Raw genomic sequence first — 18590 nt, 5'->3', positions numbered from 1 at the left:
ACTCAAACGTACACAAAGAACGATGAACTATTTGAACCCGCAAATTCTGAATGCAATGTTAAAAATTCTATCAAACAAAACAAACTCGCAGATCGGACAAGAAATTGGAGATACTGCATTCGTATCGGTTATAACAGATTCGACACAAGATCTGTCTAATTGTCAGTAAGATTGATCAACTCAGCACCGTGTTTCGATATGCGTTATGAAAAAAGATGAAATTGGTAATATTTTTGAAATTGATCTACAGGAGTCTTTCGTTGGGTTGAGTTGTTTGGTCCCAGCCTATAATTATGGCTGTACTCTCTCTGTACCGTAACCTACTGACGTGCAGTTTCCATAAGAGAGCACACATGCTCATACCGTAGCCTTTAAGATCAATATCGATCTAGATTCAGTTACCATCTTTGTGTGCAGTGGTCTCGCACCGACAATCTGCATACAACATACCATCTATCGTTTTACAAGCGAGCTTACGTTCATGTAATGCTATGCAATATATACACATCATTTTCATTTCTTTGCTTTATATCTTCAATTCCAACTCACACATAGACCATATGGGTGTACAATCGAAATTCACGGTACTCAGGCTCACGAACCCTCACTGACCAAACGTAAGGAACGTGAGAAAAGACAAGACGAGCAGTTCACAAAGTATCATTCTTAGAATTCAAATGCATTCTTGCAACTAACTATCTTGTCAACACTGCACGGATTGGCCTCTTCGAGACCAATCGTTTTGCACTGAAGTAGTCAAAAACTAATTAGGTAGTAGGAGTCTCTTCCAGATCTCCTACTATTGAAGATCCTTTTCGAACCAGACATATGCAAACTAGAATCACTTCAGACATCGAAAGAAAACGAACTAAATTAATTGCAGAACCAATTTAGACTTCAGACCATTCAGAAAACTTCGAAATCAAAAACGTTATACATCATTCTGTCATAGAACACTCGCATTCAGAACCTTCAAACTTCGGTATAACTAACTGACGATAGAGACGATAGAGGGCGTCACGAGAGACACTCCCCCGACCAACGCGCTCTCTCACACTCGCGTCGGCAGATAATGCTCTCTCGCTCGCACTCACGGCCGACCATTTTTTGTGTCAGCCGGTTATTTCTCCCCCTCCAAAGTGTCTGCGTTCGGCATAATTTCATGGAATAATCATCTGAATAACATGTATAAAATTCAGCCGTTTTTCTATGACATAAGTTGCATCATTTTTTTCATACCCTTGATACCTGTTATCAGACAAATCCCCCCTGATAGAGTTTAGCTCTCGCTGACATGTTGTTACCGACTATGATATAGACCAACAGTGAAAATTTCATCCTTCTACAAAATGATGTGCGTCTGCCGTTCACGGGCTCTTGCTCTATAATTGCTAGTGCAAAAGCGGTGGTTGATGCCTATCCAGAAGATATCTCTCTGAACGTCTGAGCACAGCTGCTACACGTCTGAAGACATGCATTTCGAACGGTTCGAAAAAATCAGGTCAACCCAAGAACTCACACAGTTTCTTCTTGTTGATTATCAAGCGCCAAGCAATTTCTCGGATGATCTCACAGTCTGCTTCGTATTTCTCACTCTATTACTATGCGTTTTGACAGCTGAGAGAGATTTTTCGAAACTCAAACTTGACAAAATATACCTGAGAACCTTGTGACGTTGCACCTAGAGTGCAAGTCATAACAAACCCCAAACCCGCGGGGAAGAGCCGAACGGGTGAGTCCCGTCCCGTCGGGAAAGACCCGAAGGTAACCGAAGCCCACCGACGCTCGGCAGAGCCGAGCGCCAGCGAGCAGTACGACCACGGCCTGCGGAGCAGCAACAAGTAGAAAGGAAAGAAATCCACGAGAAGCGAAGAGGGCGAGAGAGAGAGAGAGAGAGAGAGAGCGAGAGAGAAAGAAAACGAGAGAGACACCGACACCCACACAGTTACACGTACACCATTACCCGCACACGCCGACGACACCAGGTTAGCCTGCATTCTACAGCCGATCTGCTCCTCCCCTCGCAATACCAACCCTTTTTACCTCACACTACCCGTCACACTACACCACCCCCCCCCCCCCCCCCCCCCCCCGCAATACCGACCCTTCCCACCTCACACTCCCCGTCACCCTACACACTCCCCCCCCCCCCCCCTTCTCGCGCGCGTATCTATAAGTTAGGATTAAGGTAGTACCGTGATAGCAGCAGTCCTCAACTTCCAGAGAAATATCCCCCGTATAAAACATTAAAACTAAAGTAAAAAGTAGTTGAGATACAGTACACCTTTGCGCCTCCTCTCACATGCGCAGAAGTATAAAAATTTTCCCATTGCGTCTTTTGTCTGACTTGACAACGTTGCATTCTAACTCAGTATCTCTTGCCCCTCAAGCATGTGTTGCAGAAAAATGTATTGTTATGAAATCAATTTGAGGTTAGCTATAATTGGAGACTGAACCGTACCGTAACCTATATCCGCAAAGTTCTGACATTTATTTCAATTCGTTGGGCCTTTGTGGCATTTTAAACTTCCCGCGTAGGGCAACGTTGCCAAGTCACTATTTCTCACGGGTCAGGTTATGAGAGAAAGTTTGAAAATCATTAAAAGCAACAAACTTTAAGAATTATTTACAAAAAAATGAATACGGCTTGTTTATGTTTTTTTTTGAAAAAAATTACTTGTTATATCCTCAATTAATAATTCTCAGTTTTTAAAGAAAATTCTAAGAAAAGTATGGCTGTTATTAAATAAAATGCTCACTCTAACTACGGTCGGGATAGGGAATACATGTAAATTGTACGACTTTTGATCGCTAATATTGCAAAATTTAGTACCGCAAGGACTATTAAAAAAAATTCCTACGTATAAAGGACACTTCAAATTACGTGTATTCAAAAATTGAAAGATATTGTAAGAAAAGTGATTTATCACGGTACTACCTTAAGTGACGCTAAGGGCTGAGGCGTGATCAGCCCCCGTTAAAGTCTACAACCCTTTGTACCTTGAGTAGTTTTAAGTCAACCCCCCCCGATTGCAGTACATGTACCCCCCTCGCAAATACACACACGAAGTTTTACCTATTCTATCGGCCCCGTCTCTAATTGTTCCTCCCCTCCCCATTATTAGTGCGGGCTCAAAACCCGTCACAACCTCTACCATCACTTCTCGTGGATACGAAACGGTAGAGATACCAATCCAATACTCGCGCGGCTTAGTGGGATTGCCTCAGCCAATCACGACGCAAAAAGAGAAAGAGAGAAGCGTTTATTCGCCATGGGAGAGAGACAGAATGTCTCAGACATACCCCGGTATGGTTAAATGAAATCGCACTAGGCCGCGCGAGTATTTGGTTGGTATTCTAACAGTTTACTGTCCACGGAAAATCATGGTATATCACAAAGTCGAACGACAAAGAGCCAAACAATTCGACTTAGATACTCTCATTGACGAATTCGGGGAAGTTAAAGTAAAAAGATCCAATTTGTAAGAAATAAATAGCGTTGAATTACCAACCATGCACCGTGCAATAAAAAATGTATCGGAAAGCCTGTTATTACAGTGTATCAGGTTGAAGTTCTGCGTACATTCCATCTTTGCCGATTGTTTTTCTTTCAGTAACTATGATTCATAATCATCTCAGATAATTTTAATAACTGAAACAGAAAATCATACACAAGCTTTCAGATGATTCATGTGGAGGCTTGTGTATGATTCTTCAAGCCCCCATATGAGGGAGCGCTTCAAGAATTTTGCTCCAGGACACTGAAAGTATATTCAAGCCACTGCTCTTACGCATAATACACCGAATGCTTGTGCGAAAGACCGTTCTGTGCCCCCGTTGCGAAATGACAGATAAATTTGTAATTTTGTTGGCTGGTCCGTAAAAACACTGTTTGTTTTATTGTATTGCATTTCTATGAATATGATTTGAACGTGGCAATAATACTATTATTCTGAAAGTCCTTCAAGCTAGAGAAAATCCTAACTCGAACTATACCTTTACCGGGTCATTTTGAGGAATAATGCAATGCACATTCTAGACAGCAGGTACAGGCTCTGCTTTTTGGAATCGAGTCACGTCAGATTTTATTGCTAATCCATAATGTTCTTTTGCAATCAGTTTCACAAAAATTTCGCAAAATGGAAATACAGTTTATATTAAAAGATTTTCTCAAAGTTCTTCACTTATACTCATCGACTTAGTTATACCTATTGATTTCATTACCTGTCTATATGGACCCATATAAAAACCATTTGACCGCCTAGTATCATGCAGCTCCTCAGAATTCCGTGAAAATTACTATGAAGTTCCATAGCGTAACCTCAACTGTCATCTTGAAAATCGAATATCTATGCAAAAGGGGGGCGCCACTGAGCATCTATAGTGAACAGACGTGTCTTGTGTCGCTCTATCATATTTAATCTTGCTAGTTAATAAATTCTGTGTAAAAAATTATAAAAACGTGCATATTCTGTGTAGAAACAAGTGATTAAAGTCTGCAGATACAAATCTTTGAATCCTTTCGAGTTTAGCATATAAAATTCTGTTTTTCCTGATAACACGGTGTGTGCTCAGCTGGCGTGTTTATGATTGTTTACGTTTCCTGACTCCGTAAATGAATACAGGCGACATCTCACGGTCAAATTCTGACCCCACACCTGTGGCGCCACTGCTAGCCAAACCCCGCCTCGTTTTGAATCACAACAACTCTATAGCCGGTGTCACACCTGCGGCCCCGTCAAGAAAAGGGCGACTATCCACCCAGCAACTCCTTGCAGAAGCTGCCAACACCTGCACTCCAATAACCAACTTTATCGAAACCAAGAGGAAAAGACACAGTTCCGGTCAATCTCCCACAGAAGAGCCGAAACAGTCTTCGAAGACTTTTAAGAAGACAGATTATGCGGAGTTAGAAGACTACCTGGACCCAATTGATAACAGTGATTCAGCGATGGATAAAATACTGGAGGAATTGAGAGGCCTCAGGTCTGACCAGGAAACTAAGCTCAAGGTGCTCACCGATAAACTGAACAAAAAGTTCGAAGACGACGCAACAGCCTTTGAGAATATACAGCGAAACCTAGCAGAATTAAAAACCGACTTACAGGGAACCAAAATCGATCTAACTAAACGAGTTAAAGCTCTGGAAGACAGCACAGTGAAGAAAGATGAACTTAACAACTTAAAAGTTTCTCCACTCTCAAAAGAGGAACGTGACAGAATCTCGCAACTCAGTAATAGAATTGATTTTCTTGAAAAGGAAAATAAGAAGACTCAAATCTCGATAGTAGGCCTCACTCTATCCACAAACAATCACACGGAGGAGGTCAAAACGTTCTTGAATTCCAATTTTGGGGTCAATATCCTTAGAATTGAAATAACGGAATTCACCAAGAGGCTTATAGTCGACCTATTTGATATAAATATAAAAAATCTAATACTAAAGAACAAAAAAATTAAATTGACCGGTACTAACATTTTTATTGAGCCAGACAGAACAGCCAGGGAGCGCGAAATAGACTGGAATGTCAGAACGCTCGCTAAACAACTAAGAAGCGAAAGTAAAAAACCCGTAAGAAAAGGGAATAAAATTCTGGTGGACCATCTTGTCTACTCCTGGAACCCGGAAACAAACAAGATGATGCCTCAATCAAGGAACTCCAGCTTGCATTCGGGCAGCATGGAGTGGACAGAATCAAAGACAAAAAAGTAATTAGCACACCCGTGGGAACATCTACAGTCAAAATCACATTTTGGAACCTTCATGGCTTCTCGAACCTTGAGCCAAGCTCAATAATTGGAGATTCCGACATCATCGCAGCTTGTGAAACTTGGATAACCCATACGTACACACCTGTTTATCTGAATAAATACAACATCTTTTGGTCCGAGGCGTTGAGAGAACATGCAGTAGGTAGAGCAAGCGGCGGTCTAATAACGGCAGTTAATACACAATATAACTCCTCGTTAATCGAAGCTTCCCCTTGGTGGATATTCACTGAAATTCAACTTGGATCATCCGTAGCTGTTATTGGGTCAGTATACTTCCGCAAATGTCTCGACCTCCGTTACTTACTCGATATTTTTCAGAGCATCATCGACGACATCAAAACTCAGCGCACATACGACTTGTTTATTATAGGCGGTGACATGCACGCTAAAGTCGGCTCCCTGAATCCATGGCCAGCTGATCTCTTCACCGGAAGCCAATTATACGACATTTTTCGCACTACTGATAATTTTACCTGTGAAAGGGGTCGGATGATCACGGAATTCATGGTTGACAACGACTTTGTACTTTTGAATGGGAGGACAGTCAGTGATTCTCCAGCTCAACCGACGTACGAAAACCTTGGCTCATCAATCATTGACTTAATTTGGATTGACATACCGTCTCTGCGCCTTGTAAACGATCTGGTAGTTCAAATGGAGCCGTCCATGTCCGACCATTATCCAGTATGTCTCAGTATCTCGCTGGAAACCTATACTCCGCCAGTTAAAAATGATAACCCGAAAAAACCACAATTTTCCAAGATTAAATGGACGAATAACGCTGCCGATCCGTACCTTGAACAACTGTCTAATCTCTTGATTCCAGCTGACACGGAAACCCTAGCAACTGACAACTTACAGTCGCTCCTGCATTGCCACATGTACATTGCTGCTGAAAAAGCTAACCTGGTGAAAACTCTAGGTTTCGCCGGAAATAGCTGGACTACTCGCAACCCGTGGTTTGACTCAAGCTGTAAGGTAGCAAAAAGCGAGCTAAGAAAAGCATTAAAAAAACTTAAAAACGATCGAAGCAATAATATACTCAAACAGGATGCCACTCTTTGTAAAAATAAGTACCGGGAAATATGCAAAGCTAAGAAAAAAGCTCACATTGACAGTATAAAATCGGCTTTTGCCAACGTCACGGCTCCAACAGACTTCTGGGCCGCAGTTAGAAAATTCAGCTTCAAGCACAGCTCTTCCCCTGACGTCTCAATTGACAGCTGGAACAAGTTTTATGCTGCGATCTCCAAGCCAAGAGTTGTCACGCCTTCTATTTCTGCAAGCATCACAAACGACATCCTTGATGCTGAAATTTGGTTTCCGGAGCTCAACTCGGTTCTTAAATCTCTGAAACCCGGCAAAGCTGCCGGCCCCGACTTACTGACCAATGAACTATTCCAAACTCTAACGGCACAGCATACAAACTTGCTAATAGTTCTATTCAACAGATTGCTCAATGAAGAGCGTGTACCAAAAAATTGGGCAAAGATATGGTTGTCAATGCTGCATAAAAAAGGTGCCAAGTCTGACCCAAGCAATTACCGAGGCATCGCTCTTATTAATATAATTACCAAGATATTCACCAACATTTTAAAGAAACGATTAGTTCTATGGATGGATAAGGAAAAGGTCCTGCCGGACTCCCAAATGGGCTTCAGAAAAGGGCGCAGCTGCACAGATGCCATTTTCACACTCCTCAGTGCCATTCAATTACAGTTTCGACACAACGATGGCAGAGAAATATACGGTATTTTTGTTGACTTTCAAAGGGCATTCGACTCGGTACCCCATGGGCGTCTGTGGCAGAAACTACTTGATCTAAAGGTCAGTAGCAAGTTTATCAACACAATGAAATCTCTATATGATCAAGCGACCATGCAGGTTAGAACCAAGGAAGGTCTCACGGAAGTCTTTGATGTTACTGAAGGCGTCCTACAAGGCGAATCTTTAAGTCCAGACCTGTTCCTACTATACTTGCACGATTTTGAGCAGTTTTTCCGATCTAAAGGTCTTCATGGCTTGGACATCAATGGAGTAGTCGACATTCTTTTGCTGCTGTACGCTGACGACACCGTAATCTTCGCCCATTCGCATATGGATCTTCTACGCAAGCTGCGTGCCCTCGAAGAGTACTGTGACCTGAACCAGCTAACAGTCAACAAGTCAAAAACAAAAATTCTCGTGTTCAAAGCAGCTGGTAGAATACGAGAATGCCCTACTCGGTATAGGACCTACAAACAAACTTGCCTGGACTTGGTCAATAGTTACACCTACCTAGGTGTCGAGGTGTCCACCTCTACCAGAGGTCTGGCAGCACTACAGTCTGCTACTAATAAAGCAAAAAGTGCTTCAGGAGCGTCCTTGGCCTTACTGGCTAAAGCAAAGTGCGACTCTTGGAACGCGTACAACAAGATATTTGACAGTATGGTCTCGACGGTATTTTTATACGCTATCCCAGCCTGGGGTCTCTGGTATAGAAACTCCCTGGAAGCTGCTCAAACTTTCTTTTTCAAGAAACTGTTCAAACTACCCAGGAACACCCCAGACTGGGCAGTACGTTTGGAGTTCGGACTCGATCCTATGGCTCTGAAGGCCATGACCAGTATATGGAGATGGTTGATCAAAACTCTTAGGGCGGATGACAACTGCTTGCACAAAATCTGCCTCCTGCGCCTCCTCAACCTGGCTAAAAACACCACGACCGCCTCACCGCATAACTGGGCCACACAGATAAGAGCTTTTTTAATGGAATGTGACGCGTCAGATCTAATTGATTCGATCGATCCCAACCTCTGGGAATCTGAGATGGAGTCCACTCTGAATCGGTATCAAAGTATCCTTCATAGCAACGACTTAAGCGCAGCAAGAAACTCCAAGTCACTCGAATTCTCCCTGCCTCATGCAGAACCTCGGGTCCCAGTCAGATATCTCCTAATGAAGATTCCGCTCAGCAGCAAGCGTCTGATAGCCCAACTGAGGCTTTCAAACAAACATAACTGCTTTTTAATCACAGACAACCTTATGACAAAATTTGCTCGGAACTCTGCATGTCAATTATGTAATCTAAAAGAGCCGGATACAGTCGAGCACTTACTGATCACCTACCCCTACTACGTGGGCTTCAGGAATCAATATCTGCAAAATTCACTGTGCAGCAGTGAACAAATACCAGCATTATTCTCATCATCTGACGCAAAAACTCTCTATGTAATTGTCAACTACGTCACCAAGTCACTAAATCTTAGAGCCTGGGCTCTGCATCTCCCACTTGTTTAAATTGTTTAAATGTAATTGTTTGACTGAATGACTACTTATATTTTTGTACTTATACTTATATTTATAATTTATCTGAAATTCTAATCAAGACGTGATTTTATATATTGTTCTACAACGCTAATTTAATTTGAAATACCGTTTTTATTTTGTAAATTTTACACTTGGTTACCCCCTTGCTAAAAACAACCCTGTAATTGTTTAATGCAATAAAGCTATAATAAAGCTATAATAAATAATAAATATCTATGCAAAACGTCCGCCAATGTTACATGCTTAGCTTGTTTTTGGTGAGAATCGCAAATATTCAAGCATGAAAATTATGTGATCAGAGCGCTTCTGAAGTAAGTCTGCCCTAAAGCTATGTGTTAAGAGTTAGAATTGTGGAGTTTGTCTCATTTTTTATTTATCCGTGAACCAACTCTGAGATTTTGTACGTGTGAGGTTATTTCAAGTTTCATTTATCTGAAGATAAGATATTTCTTTCACAGTCGGTTCTGTAGAAGAACCGCCTTGACCCTCTATAGACCTTGTCATGAAATCGCATACGGACTGATATTTTTTTAATTGGAAACTAGTTGTGGAGAAGAAGATTCCTAGGATGCTCTCGTGATGTTCATTATCACGTCGTTCTTACGCATAAAATAAGAGTCCTCATGGTATAAGTAGCACGTCTAGTGTCATTTCAGGGGACTATATCGGTAGAAAGCCCTATTTTCGTTACTACGGTTTTCTGAACAGCGTTTGTAACTCATAGGTTACCAATGACCCATTGATCTCTCAAGGGTTGAGAACCATAACATTGTGATGTCACGTTTCAATTACTATTAAATTGAAATTCTAAATATTCACTGTAAATGAATTTATTTCTGCAGTTCCTAGTACTTTAACTCATTCTAACGTCGATTGAAAAGGATTTGACTACCCTGCTACGGCTGATATTCGATAAAGAAATATAAAAAATTAATGGATCGAAAGCGGCCATTATCGAACCTAATCTAAAATGATTAAGATACAATCAAGCAATCAAAAATATCATACACGTTCCGAGTTATTGTTTTTTCTGTATTGAGAAACGATTTCATAAATCTGAATATGTAATACAATCCTTGTTTATTCACTTTCGGAAAGTGCATTTCAGTAGAAATCATTTAGATTTTCAACTTTGATTATTTGATTTGGCGCTCAAGATTTATATTTAATTGGGAATATTTGACGCAGCAGAAATTGTCAAATTTGAAAGTTTTATAACTGGAAAACCATACGGTATGAAATGTAAAAACGTAATATTCAATCTGTTCTAATCAACGTAATAAAAAATTTGCAATGAAATCAAAATGATAAGAGTTGGATGTTGGTCGATTTGGTACGGATGTTCTCACCCCATTTATACATTGTTTGAAAAGCGGATAAAATTTCATAATTCATTCGTCACGAAATGAAAGTTGATGACAATGAATCTTAAAGTGGTTTTTTTATATAAAAGCATTTATAGAATTGCTAATGTCATGTGAGATATGTAAGACAGGTATTCCAAGCAAACTTGACGACCCTCTGATCCCAATCACCAAGGATTAGATTATGAAAATTTGAATTTTATTATTCATTTTATATCTAAAACACTCGACTCTGATTATTTCAAGAACAATAACAGCAATTCTGGATTAGATGATCAATAGTCAGAAAACAATTTCAACAGAGAAAACAATTACTGTTGAAGGTTGTTGAAGAATTTCCCGAAAATTTATCTTAAGCGATTTGAACCATAATCTGTAAATTGAACAAGCTATTATTTATTGAAACCGATCGAACAATGTAGTTTTGAAATAAAACGAAAATGGTTGAACCATGTGATGTGTCCAATGTTACGAATTATTGTTCATTCAACTGAAATTTATAGTTTTCTAACTATTCTGCCACAAAATGACTGTGTTCCAATTCGATTCGATTTGATTAGCTACTGTCGCAATTTTCAATGTTTCACTTCAACACGTTTTGGAATAGATTGTATGGTCAGTATACCTATGACAAACCCTTGAAAAAAAGAATAACCCCGGAAAACTGAGCGTCAAAAAATGAAGTTTTATATCAAATCCGAAATTATCAGGGCACAAGTTTTTCCGAGTTGATTCAAAGTATACTTGTAGTATAAGCAATATATTTATATAGCGTATATTTAATGATGATGATATTAATTTTTAAAAAAGCTTGCAGAGTTGATGATCTCATCTTTGAATGACGAACTTTGAGATCTAATGACACTTCACTGATATATAATTCTGACTCCACAAGTATAAAAATATAATTATATATCTGTTTAGGAAGAGAGTATTGTGTAAAAAAAAGTGTTTCTCTTGTGAATAACGGGAAAAATGTTTTGTCGTTTAGACTGTTAAATTTTTCGTTGCTAACTAAAAAATATAGTCACGTCAACGAAACATGTTTCTTTCGTCATTATTCTCGGAATATTTTTTTTACACTATACTACTATTTCAGATTACATGCAAGTTAAAATTATGACGTCTCTGAACAATTCTAGTTGTATTAAGTTTTATATTGACTTACCCAATTGCAAACCAAGGCTACCCGATGGTTTTCCTGGGCTTGGTACCATTCCCGGATCGTCAAGCAAATCGCCGATTCTATGGAAAAGAGATGGGAAAGTCTGGTAACTGATTATTCCTGACGTAGTTACAAGAGCATTAGACAAAATGAGACAGTTTGGCAAAGTGGAATACTTGGGGAAAAGTGCAACACTCATGTGAGACGAAACAAGATAGCTGGAGAAAAATGGATTACCTGCTGCAAAATGGGATGCCTGTGGAAGAAATGCAACACTGGGGAAAAATTGGACACCTGGGCAAAACGGGCTACTCAGGGCAAAGTGGAACATGTAGGATAAAATAGAATATCTGGTGCAGAATGAAATTCTTGGCTCAAAAATGGCCGTCCGGGGCAGAACAGGGTACCTGAGGAAAAATAAGATATCCGGGACAAAATGAAACATTAGGCCAAAATAGCTGAGAGCAATACCGTGATGTAGTATTTAGTTAGTAGAAAATCCCGTGTTAGCTGGAAAAGGAGTTGAAACGAATTTGTCTGAAATTAGAAGGTTGTGATTTATTTATCATTGAAGTTCAAAAATTGTTATGCTCATGTTTCAAGACGTCGCGTCAGTCGGACTTCTTTTTTATTTCAAACCTGGGCTCGTTGTGTGGGCTTGGAGCGTTTGTTAAATTATGTTGCGTATCGACTAACTTAAAATTGAATTATGATCTGGCAAGAAGACATGGTAGGGTAGACTAGGTACAGTTGTAACAGGGAACTGGTAAAACAAACTGAATACCTCTCGAATTATGGGAGGACAAACACGTTCAGACGCGTAAACTGTTTCTCTCTTCCCTAAACCCCTCGCCGAAACGCCCATGACTCGAGAGTTATTCATTGCGGTTTAACTATACCCTGTTACGACTGTGTTCAGTCTACCCTACCGTTAACCGTGCACCAGGCGATTCGCGTAAAGCCCATCACAGCACTGATCTCTCAACCCGCTGTAAAGTATTTAGTCTCGTTGTTGGCGACCAGGTATTTTGCAGCCAAGACTTTCCAAAGGTCCAAACGGGTTTTTTGTACCATAAAAAATCTACCGTGTAGATGTGGGGACTCGAACCATGGCTTACTTGGTCGTTGAAGTGACGTTGCGAGTACAATGCCCATTCGTTGTTGCTACAGAGCATAACCCTAATTCATCATTAATCGTATGACTTGGAAAGGAATTTTTCCGTATCGATGAGCTATAACATTCTATTGCTCCAAATGTCATAAATGAAGAAAGCTTAATTTCCTTATATATCAACTAGCCTCGTTTTGTTCAATAGATGGAGTTCAATTGAATTGAAAAAATATATATATTTTTCTGTGACACCTCTTTGGAAAGTTCAATTTTTGAAGCTTGTCACACATGCACAAAGTGCTTCATTTCCGAACAGTGCGGTTCAACGATGTTGGCGCATGTGTACAACTGAAACTCTCGAATTTCTCGAGGCGCAAATGATAGCAGTTATATGTGATTGCACCTATTTTGGTTTATACAATTCTATTTGTTGAAAGCATAACCACTTATGTTGTTTCAGGTCTTTCTTTGTAAATTACACTATAAATTGATACTGCGAATATACGATGACCAGTTTTTTTTTTGTTGTTTTTTTTTTTAAACTATGCTGCGCCAGACTTGCCGGGCTAGTTCACTCGCCTGAGAAGTAACTGGAAAAAAACGTACGTACACATGAGTGAAATGCAAGTAGATATATGCTTATATTGTCACGAAAGCCGCATGTATGTATACCAATGTCAATAATTATTAATATCGCTTTAGAGACGAGGAAGCATACCTTTCAATTCATTAGTAAATTCATAATTATTCATTTATAAAACAGTTCGTGGCATGACCAAAGCGCAACGACGTAGTCGACCGTCAGCAACGTCAGCGTCTCCGCGCCCGACAGATCCCGGGTGTAATCAACACCGGGATGAGGCGAGCGCGAGATCACGCGCTTCGAGGATGACCGTCGCGAGGCGAGCCTTTGTCCTAAATTGTAAATTCAGCAAAAACCTCGCTCGCTGCCCGAGGCTCCAAGGGGTGTCGGACGAGCGAGCGAAGTCAGTCCCGTTAGAGAGAGGATCAAACCAACGTCAACGGAAACAGGCTCCTTCCAAGCTGTCGAGTATAGAGATATCTGTCTTAGAGTCACCGACGAATAGAGAGAGAATTTCTCTAATTCTACACGCGGTGTTCAAAGCGTCTCGCTTCGCGACGTCAGCCTTTCGAAGTTAGATTTTAATTGTAGGAAGCTGTGCCACGAACTTAATGAAGTTGTGTATTCTTAATTTCATGTGAGTGTAAAAGTGTGTGCCGTTCTGCGAATTCGGAGCTGAACCACCGAAGAGTAAGTGCGAGAGAGAGATAGAGTAAACACCTAGGTTAAGAATATTCTTGTAAGCTTCCCCGTCTCCCATTTCTCTTGCCATCTTTTTCATTAAACATTTGGGTTTCATAGAAAACATTCCTAAATTTAATATTGAAATCCTCCAATCCATTTCACTAGGATCGTCCTGCAGAGGGCGATCGCCAACTTACCCACGGAAAAATTAAATATAAACCTCTACGGTTACCTAGAGGGTCAAGTCGTCGCGTGCGAGATCGCTCCACACGTGACAATATACGCATATTTTTACGAAATCCACGCACACAAATCCACAGTACAGCTTCTGTTGTAGATCCGCACACCCGCTAATTTTTTCTTCTCTTTGCTTAGACGGATAAATAACGGAAATTTATAACAAGTAATCGCACAATTCTTTCACCGGTTCCATTGTTAGCTACTGATTAAACACGCTTAGGTCAATCCTTGTCGCGAGGAGAGACTTAAACTTTCGTACTATTATTGCTTCGGCCCAGAATATTTGACTTGAATATATTCAGTTGTTCAGCGTCAAAGTTGAATAAAGACTGTTTATCTTTTCAGAACTATATTGAATCAAGCAGTGAAAGAATAGTATAATGTTTGTGCGTGAGGTATACGAATAAGACGGAGAGAAAAGTAGTAAAGAGAGAAAGGAAGATAAAAGAGAGACGAAAGAATGATACGACAAAAGAATGAGCAACTAGCTAATGTGAGATCAGTGATGACTAAGGCAGTCAGTCTGGAACTTCCGGCCGTGAATTAATACAAATACGCCCAAATCTAATCACTTACGAATAATCAACATGAGAGCTGAATTTCCCATTGCTACTTTTTACTGTGATCATACCGGCATCGGCGGGGGAGATGTAGCATTGTTTCTGCATAGAGCATTTAAGGGTAAAATTTTTGTAACCCCGACTTGTGCGTTCTCTGCAAGGTCTGAGTTTTCAATCGCTGAGCTTTCCAGTGCTAATGGGTCTAAGATGCCCTTCTGTGTAGTATATCGTCCACCCAAGATTGGCTACATGGCAGATTTTGAGGGAAGTTTCCTGCAGTACAGCTAAGTCAAAAATAGTATAATTGTCATGGGTAATTTCAATGCAGACCTTTGTTAGAATAGCTTTGATGCTACTAATCTTAATTCATTTTTCTCTGGTGTGAGTATGGATATTGTTCCTCACTGCTTAACGCATCGCACTGCTACGAGTATTACATAGCTTGACGTTTGCGAGGTTAAGCGGTTCACTGATGCACCTGAAATCAATGTTTTGTACCAATACTGGTAAGAGCGAATAATTTCGTATTCGATACGAAACCTTCACGATAAGTGAATTTTTGGGTCGCTGATTACGAATCTGAAAGCCAAATTGAAAATTTCAAAATGGCCGATCCGATATAGCGAAGCGAAATTCAAAACTTCACTTGATTCTAATGGAACTCCGTACTCGAGGGGGTTTTGACGTTGCTGATTACGAATCTCGATACTCAATTAAACAATTCACAATAGCGGATCCAATATGGTTATATCCACTGACTAACGATATTCTATTATGACTGTCACCTCCGTTATTAGCTGGTGATAAATATGACCATGACCCCAGTGCCACAGGAAGACTATGGTGGAATTTCACAAATAATTCCATCTCTATTTTTTCAATTCTACAATTTAGAATCAAAAATTTTTATTAAAATAATTTTTTTTTATCTTCAGTAGAAAATGCACGAAAACCGCAGGTTCTCGACCCTGTGAAGTGGGAGGGAAATTGCACTTTGTTCGTAAGTGGGGAATAAACTCACTACACGGAAACAAACTCTATTACTAACAGTGGAAAAAAACTCAGATCGTACTGCCTCTAGCGGCAAATCTCAATGCTTCGGTACGATGTTTTGACGCGTCCATCAAATCTCACCTCGCAGTATTAAAAGTTTCTTTTTCCCGCTTTCAATTTTTTTTTCCTTTTTTTCAAATTTGGAAGTTCTCTGAACACCCTTAAAAATTTTCAGAACGGTGTTATGAGAAATAAGGCTAGCTGAAAGATTTTTTTTTTCAACTGGGAAAAAAAATAGAACTCAAAAAAACACCACTCTGAAAAAATTTGAGGATTTACGGAAAATGTCAGTTTGTTATAAGAAAAAAAAAAAAAAAAAAATGGTAATCACCGAGAAATTTTCGATTTTTTCCAAGAATTGAAACAAAAGGATGAAGATGTTGTTACGTCCTCCAGACTTCATATTCCTTTCCCACACTCTTAGTGACCTTACGCTCTGTAGTCTGCCCTGATCGTCGGCGAGTCAGCAGATTCTTCTCTAACTCGCGTCTAGCTTGCCTCCTACATCCCGCTAAACTCCCCAGATCCGTCCTAGCGCTCGCGCAAGACACATATCCGTCTAAAGCAAGACCATACCCTTTCCCTCGACAGACTCCTTTGCGTTGACCACATACACCAACACCTCCTTGATAATAATAAACAACCGTATACTTCAAATCGTTTACTTTGCCTTAAAAGCGATCCCTTTCTACTCCATTCACTTACTGCATTGGGAGTAGTAGCACGCGAGTGCACAGTCGACGTAAACGGACCTTATGATAGCCAAATAACATCTTGGCTGGGCGTGGAGTAAGCTTCTATTACCACTCATCGGAGTCTACGCATTCTACCCCGTAACAATGTATTTGAATAATTTTTGCGTATTTTTTTTTCTCAAAAAGTAGATTAAAAAACGAAAATTTTCGAAAAAAAACGTGCCTGTTACGTCCTCCAGACCTTAGATTCTTTTCCCACACTCCTACTGCTACCTTATACCACGTAACCTCTGTTTATTACTACATTGTCTCCGTTCCCATTAAGCGTCTGCAGAATGCTCCCCCTGCCTCTGTACTGCAGCTAGCCAAGTAGTATAGCAATGGGGGTTATACTTACAGATTCCTGTTACTGACACTTACCGAACATTCTCCCCAGACTCAAACCCTTTTCCGCGATGACATCACAGTCTACCGTACCGACTTGAGGTGAAAACCATGCAACCTTACCGACAGTTGTATCGGTCGACGGTAAAAATCGCACTGCTTAACCAACAATTCTTATCGGTCGGAGGTCAAAATCGTGCTGTTTTACCGACAATCTTATCGACCGAAGGTCAAAGTCTTTATGTAGTGCTTGTCTGCCGTCAGTAGAGGGTGCGGCGGGGGCGAGAACTTTTTGACCGTCCCGCATTATTTTCCCACGATAGGACTGCTGATGTGTAACATTAACCAGTCCAAATTTCTTTCCCACGGTAGGACTGCTGGTGTGAAACATCAAAAACTCCCACATTCTTTTCCCACGTTATCAACCACGCGACATTCTAAAATTAATAGTTCCCAGGATTGTTTCTCATCCACTCGGATATCGCTGATGTGTAACATCAACCACCTTACATTCCTTTCCCACGTTATCAACCACGCAACATTCCAAAATTAATGGTTCTGAGAATTGTTTCTCACTTACTCGGATGTCGGTTTGATATCAACCACGTGACATTTTTTTGGCTTGTAACTGTCATGTGAACTTAACGATGAATTTTGAACGGGTTCAGTCAAGACCAGAGTGCAAGGTCGACCGATAGCCGCGGTATATTCAGAGCCATGGATCAGCGGTGTTGTGTTACTATCACTCTAGAAATGCAAAACATAACTCGGTTTGAGTACAGCTCGGTCAAGGATGGAGAGCAAGGTTAAATCTTACATAAGTTTTGCATTGAAAAAAATTCTGTTTTTAGAGCTAAGGTGAAGGTGAAGGTGTGAAATTATTTCATAAATATTCTTCAAAAAACAGTTTCATTGAGTACAATTTTTAGGGTACAATGGAAAGTTACTTCACAACGATAGTACAATAATTCTATTCAACAGTATCATAACCAGGATAATTTATTCGCCAGGAATGCGGGACCGTTCTTGTAGACGCTTCTGCGCGGTAACAGAAATCGTACACCCTCGCCATCCGAACAGTATGATGATTTTGTAGCCAATTTTAAAGTATCAAAACGTTTTGTGCTGCACAGATTGCGTTGAGTATTGTATGAACGTCGCACCTTAGAGACACAGCTGACGTTTTTTGCAAGGTTTAAAGCGACGGACAGTCAAAGTCCAGCATATCGATGATTTGATCTTTCGGGACAATTTTGACCAACCAATCTCGTTTTTCTTCTCCTTTTACGTACACGGTTTCAGCTTTGCACAGTCTGTCTTCAATGGTCTACTCAACTTCCTCAAACGGTATGGTTCCACAGCTCCAAGGTAAACTGTGAAAATCACGTTCTAACCAAGAATTTTGGCTTTTGTATTTCACGTCCAGACAATCCCATTCGTAAGGTGTCTTGAAGAAAAACATTAAAGGATATGCTTCGAAGTAGATTGAAATTATAGCCAATTCTTTCAATGTGAAGGTATTGTTGAAAGGTCTACGAAAGCCTTGTATGTCAAGGATGAGCTCCATCTTTGAACTGTGCAAGATAGTGGGAACGGGTCAGATTTTATACCAACTGTTTCACTTCATCACTGAGCGGGTTGTATTAGACAATACGATCGTGAACAATCAA

General features: G+C 40.3%; 1 protein-coding gene across 1 annotated transcript in view; it reads right to left on the bottom strand.

Moving 5' to 3' along the window:
• Positions 1-18590, bottom strand: part of Fife (regulating synaptic membrane exocytosis protein fife) — a 2091151-nt gene that overhangs the window by 469720 nt on the left and 1602841 nt on the right. Inside the window, exon 14 of the mRNA XM_069137999.1 lies at positions 11614-11690. Within this exon, the coding sequence (XP_068994100.1) occupies positions 11614-11690 (77 nt within the window). The remainder of the gene's footprint in view (positions 1-11613; positions 11691-18590) is intronic.

The sequence above is a fragment of the Neodiprion pinetum genome, chromosome 7 (assembly GCF_021155775.2).
Source record: "Neodiprion pinetum isolate iyNeoPine1 chromosome 7, iyNeoPine1.2, whole genome shotgun sequence".
NCBI classification, from domain to species: Eukaryota; Metazoa; Arthropoda; class Insecta; order Hymenoptera; family Diprionidae; genus Neodiprion; species Neodiprion pinetum.
The sequence above is the reverse complement of the archived record's forward strand: the minus strand, read 5'-3'. Positions and strand labels throughout refer to the sequence as shown.